Source organism: Gossypium hirsutum, chromosome D13 (assembly GCF_007990345.1).
Source record: "Gossypium hirsutum isolate 1008001.06 chromosome D13, Gossypium_hirsutum_v2.1, whole genome shotgun sequence".
In the NCBI taxonomy this organism is placed as follows: Eukaryota; Viridiplantae; Streptophyta; class Magnoliopsida; order Malvales; family Malvaceae; genus Gossypium; species Gossypium hirsutum.
Genome location: NC_053449.1, coordinates 9,622,123 through 9,627,922, shown reverse-complemented (window position 1 = coordinate 9,627,922; position 5,800 = coordinate 9,622,123). Strand labels below are relative to the sequence as shown.

At 29.4% G+C, this 5,800-nt stretch overlaps 1 protein-coding gene across 1 annotated transcript; it reads left to right on the top strand.

Moving 5' to 3' along the window:
* The first annotated feature begins 315 nt into the window (after positions 1 to 315).
* LOC107918811 (putative cyclin-D6-1) lies at positions 316 to 2,146 on the top strand. The gene is made up of 5 exons (XM_016848398.2): positions 316 to 790; positions 861 to 941; positions 1,025 to 1,120; positions 1,194 to 1,526; positions 1,594 to 2,146. The coding sequence occupies exons 1-5, from the start codon at positions 626 to 628 to the stop codon at positions 1,852 to 1,854; spliced, it is 936 nt and encodes a 311-aa protein (XP_016703887.1). The 5' UTR covers positions 316 to 625; the 3' UTR covers positions 1,855 to 2,146.
* The last annotated feature ends 3,654 nt before the right edge of the window (positions 2,147 to 5,800 follow it).

The following is a 5,800-nucleotide window of genomic DNA, read 5'->3' as shown; positions in this document are numbered from 1 at the left end:
AATAAATTAAGGAAAGATTAACTGTTTTAGGTCTTGTAGTTACTCTTACTAATAATATTATCTTAACTTGAATTTTTTCTTTAAAAATATAATGTGACTTATCATTATACAGAACTTTTATCTCAACTAAATTCTTCAGTTTTAATTTGCTATTAAAGCTTATACTATGGGTACCTACTGCCTGCCAAAATTTTTTATTAAATAAAATAGATATTTTCTATATTTATATAAAAAATGAAATTTAATTTATCTGGAATATAATTTGTTTTTTTGGTAATATTCATATAAAAGTTCAATTTAATTATATGTCTACCTGAAGATTTATAACCTGGCACTGCAATGTTACCAGTTTGGTGCAAGAAGGGGAACACAATTCAGAGGTGGCCAGTTCGCCACTGTTCTTTTTTTTTTTTTTGTAATTTGTACATAATAAATACTGCATGGATTGGAAGCTCCACCTGGTATTAATTACACCTTTCATTAATTTGGGAAATGCATAACATTATGAGGTCATAATCCATCCTTTACATTAAATTATATAGTACCAGATTTCTATCTTCTGCAATTGCATAAAGTCCCACTTCTCTTAGTAAAATGTAGGTACAGATACAGATAGATAGTAGCTATGCAGTGCGCCACTAAGCTAATGGAGTTCAATCTTGAAAACCCATTAACCAACTTTAATACTATACCTTCCCTCTTCTTGCTTGAATCCGATCATATGCCCACACTCAAAGCTACAGATATTGATGTTTGTTTCAGACAAGAAGCTATTTGTTTAATCTCACAGGTAAGTAAATGACCAACACTCACTTACTTTGTTTATTTCATTTGTGATCTCAGTTTGGTTTTTGTTTCAGTTATCTTGCAAATTCCACCCCTTTATATCGTATCTTGCTGTTAATTATCTCGACCGGTTCTTATCAAGCCAACCCATACCGGTAATGTCTTCTTAACTTCGTTCGTTGCTATTAGTTAAAACACCATTTAGTCAGTTCACAGAGCTGTAACTTTGACGCTGCAGCAAAATAAGACATGGGTTCTTCGACTTATTGCTATCTCTTGCGTCTCTTTGGCTGCCAAGATGAACAGAACAGATTTCTCTCTCGCCGAGTTTCAGGTAAAAATTTGTAACATGGCCAGCAACCTAAGACCGGTTTTAGGTTAATGTGTTTTCTATGGCATTAATGTAGGGCGATGGAGGTTTCATGTTTGATGCACGAACAATAGAGAGGATGGAATTTTTAATATTGGGAGCACTAAAATGGCGGATGCGTTCAATTACTCCTTTCTCTTTTATCTCCTTTTTCATTCCATTTTTGAAGCTCAAAGACCCTGCATTAAGGCAAGCCCTCAAAGCCCGAGCTGTTGAAATCATCTTCAAAGCTCAAACTGTAACAAAGCTTTTAGAGTTCAAGCCATCGATAATTGCAGCGTCGGCATTTCTCTTTGCCTCCCATGAACTGTTCCCATTGCAATTCCCCTGCTATCACAAAGCAATTTCCAGCTGTTTATATGTACATAAGGTACTTGAGAACATTGCAGTAGAATAAAGTCCAAGTATTATATTTTAATGTTTCGGTATATGTACAGGAAAACCTGTTAAAATGCTACAAATGGATGCAAAAGATAGGGAAGGAGAGAGAAGAAGGGTCAATGATGGACATGGCTTCCAGCTGGAACACGGCAGTCAATGTGCTTGACCAGCAATTTTCATGTTCAGAAAGTGGAAATGGAAGCGCCATTACTACTGCAGCTCTGAGTGTGAGAAGGGAGAGAGAGATGAAGAGAAGGAAAATGAATGGTTACCCCAACAATGAAACGGCCCACCTGTCTCAGGTCCAGCACTGTTGATGATGGTGATACACCATATGAGTAAGCATTTAATCAATGAATGGCCCATCAGTGAGAGTGACCCCTAAGCTATGAAACAAGCATCTTTCCTTTATAGTTTTTGTTTGTTCAAGGTATCATCAACACAAAGACAAATTCACTTCATAGCTATTTCAAGTGTAGGGTTGGATTTTTCTTTTGTTTGTGTGTTGGGTGTAAATGGGGTTGTCTCTTAGTTTTCGGAGAATATATAGTAATAGTGACAAATACAACAATAATCACAATCATATATATGCATGTTAATGTTTTTTCATCGTTACATTCTTTTAATAAAACAAACCATAATCAATGCTTAATAATAATAATAATAATATCCTGGTCTAAATTGGTTCTGTGTGATGTGGCAAATTTTGTCCAATACTAGTGACATGCAGTGGGTGGACTTAGAACATATTAAAAGTTATTGATAGGTTTGTTTTATTATTTTCAGTGTTAATAGATCAATGATTGACAGTCACCCCCAATTTTATATTACATAGTAACATTTATTTTGTAAAGCTAATTATATTTTTTTCCAAAATAAAAAATCACTTTACCCCTATAGATTGTAACGTGTTGCATCATTTTTGTTATTATATTGTTATATTTTAAATGAACAGAATAAAATATATGTCCCATAACCACTGCCAACAAAAAAAAAGCTTGATATTTAAAGTAGCGGCTATATATCTTAGGCTGTGGAAGTGAAAATAGTCACGTGGAATCCAAGAGAGAAAATGTTAAAGTCATAATGAGAAGCTTCCAAAACGTAATAAATGGGATTGTTTTCTGTCAGATTGATTGAAATTATTTAATTGAATTGGATAAATCAAACGGCTTGTATGTGTATTGCAACTTTAGTTTTTTTAGGTTGGGGGTCTAAATGCTGTGGTAGCTACATTGTTACCCTTTAAGCAATAACACCATTCACTAATCATCTTATCACCATAGCCAAAACACCTCGCTGCTGCCTTGGCTTTCAGTTTTCAGATAAGGATTGCTCGTTGCCGCACCGTTAACCTGATACGAACTTACACCCTTTTTCTTTTTGTCTGCTTACATTGGTAAGATAATCCCCAGTAGTGGATTTAATTGATGAGCACTAGGCTTAACCAGTTGGGCTAAAGGATCCATGGGGACCCTCACTAGGCTTACTTAGAAACATACAAAACTTTCTAATTTGGACATTTCTTTTATCTTATGCTAAAGGTAGTCATGGATTTAGCCCAACATCCGGACAGGTCCAAAGCTTCAACGTCCTACCACTAATTGTTGAATTAGATTTTTTTTTATAAAATTTTCACTTCATTTGGAGTTTAGGATTATTTATGTTTTGATGGTTTTAGATTTGAGTTATTTAAATTTGAAGTTTAAGTTTTTTGAAATGGCATAATAATTTATTTGGTGCTCTAATTTTATATAAAAAAATCATTTTAGTCATTCATTTAAATTTTCATATTTTTTAACCTTTAAACTTATTTTTTGTCAAATCAACTAACAATGAATAGAAAAGTTCATATTTTTAAACTTTGTTGACATTGCATATATGTGGATTGTCACGTGAATGACAAGAAAGTATTTAATTCATTTTTTAAAAATTAAAAATCATTAAAAAAATCTTGAAAAATATTAAAAAAATTAATTAAATGATGTCCCATGTATGTGATAATTATGTATATGTCAATAAAGTTAACATATATTAACCTTTTGATTTATTTTGGGGTGATTTGACAGAAAATGTAGGTGTAAAACCTAAAAGAATTGAAAAATAAGACTAAAACAATTTTTTATTTATTTATAAAATTAGAGGGTAAAAAAAAATTATGCCTTTTGAATTTGGTTATTATGGGTTGAAAAAATTTTAGATTTTGGTCCATGAAAGATAAAAAAAGAGAGGAGGAAGTAAGAAAGATGGGGTTATCCAAGTTTATAAAACATACAATTGACATTTCTCCCATTTTACTCTTAAATCACTTACTAATGCAACCTTCAAATTTGAGTAGAAAAGCCAACGATGTTCATTGAAACGGAGTAAAATAGGAATTAAGTCAAATAACTATTCGGTGGAAATAAAACAAACACATAATTTGTATGTAGTTTGGTTCACTAAATGAAATAGGTAAGTAATAATATTATTTTGTTTTGTTGGATAAATGATATTATTATCCTTTTAATTAAAAAATAATTTATTTTTATTGTTATAATTTTATTCAAAATTAAATTAATTACATTTTATAATTATAAAAATAAATTTAAAAATTATATATATTTATAAAAAATATTATTTATAAATATTGTATTAATTTATTTTTATATTTATTAATAACTATATCAATATTATATAAAACAATATTCTTTCTAATATAAAAAATATAATATCTAGATATTAAAATTATTTACTTTTGAGGTACCAAAATATTTTATTATTAGTATTATTATTTCTCATCTTCATTTTTTTCATCTCTCACTAGGTTTTGTTTCTCGTTGCATTTCAAAAATGTTTTTGGGATTAACAACACTTTTAGAGTCATAAATAATGCTAAACAAATAACTATTGAAGTTAAAAATGTTTTCGAATAAAAGTGCTTTTGGACCTAAAAACAAAAGCTATAAAATGTAGCTTTTGTGTTCTGAAAAAAAAAACACTTTTGAAGTCAAATGACGTTTTTAACCCTTATTTATAATCCAATACATTTTATATAATATTTATATTGTGTATACAATTATTTCTCTATTGAAATTTACATAAATTATATATTTGAATTTGTAATGGTTATATTCTATTATTTAAAATATAATTTATATATTCAAATTAAATTTTACAAACAATTAATATTAATTGCTTAAAAATATTTAAATTTTTTATTTCATTAAAATATTAATAAACGGTTACAATAATTTGTTTTATTTTTTACCGAAACATCATAATATTAACGAATTTTAACATCATTTAAATGTATATATAGTTTGCTTTATAACATTATATTTAAAATTAACATTTTATTTCTTAAAATTATTTTTATAATAATATTAAATAGTTAAATCTTAAACTAAAATTTTCATAAACAATTTCCTTCATGTCACTTTTCAAAAGTAACGTTAAAGTAGCCTTTAGTCTAACCCATTTTCTACTTTCTCACTCTAACCCATATGCAATAAACCAAAAACCCATTACCAGCCTTCCTCCATTGTGTTCACCACTGTCTATTAATAACCATGAATACAAAACACTAACTTTCATCATATCCCCTTTCTCTTCCTTTGGAGTTTGAAATCTCACCTCCCATGCTCCGAAAAGAGTGTCTCCTTCATTTTTCAATGTTTTGATGTGTTCTTTGTGTTGAATCCTTTGTTGGGATGTTTTAATTGAGTTTTTCTTTTAATTTTTGGGTTTTATACAATTTATTTGTGCATGGGTAATTTGGGTAATTTTTTTTCTATTTTAAGCAATCTTGAAATAGCCATTTAGAGATTGGTGTGCTGAATGGCTATAACGGGACTTTACTACTTAATTCTAAGTTAGACCATTCTGCTAAATGAATATTCAATCAATTAAGCACTTGGAAACATTGTAACGGACTAAATATGCCCGGAATGACTTAGTCATTCAGGGGGGTCAAAGTCATTCCGAGGGATCAAACGTAGTGTGGATCTATAGATAAACAAATCTCAGTCTCTTCCTTTAATTTTCCTTTTTTTGATAACCAAGTGTTAAATTAAGCTTTATTTGACAATACGTCTTGATATAACAAATTGAAGTATTTTTGAATAAAAGTTAAAATTGAAAAAAAAATTGATTATTAGCTCAAAAGATAAAACTAAAATTGCCGAGAGGGTGAATTGACTTTTAAATTTTTTTGTAAAAGCTAAAGAGAAATGATAGAAAATTGAACATAAGAATTTAGAGTGGTTCGACCCCAATTGCCTA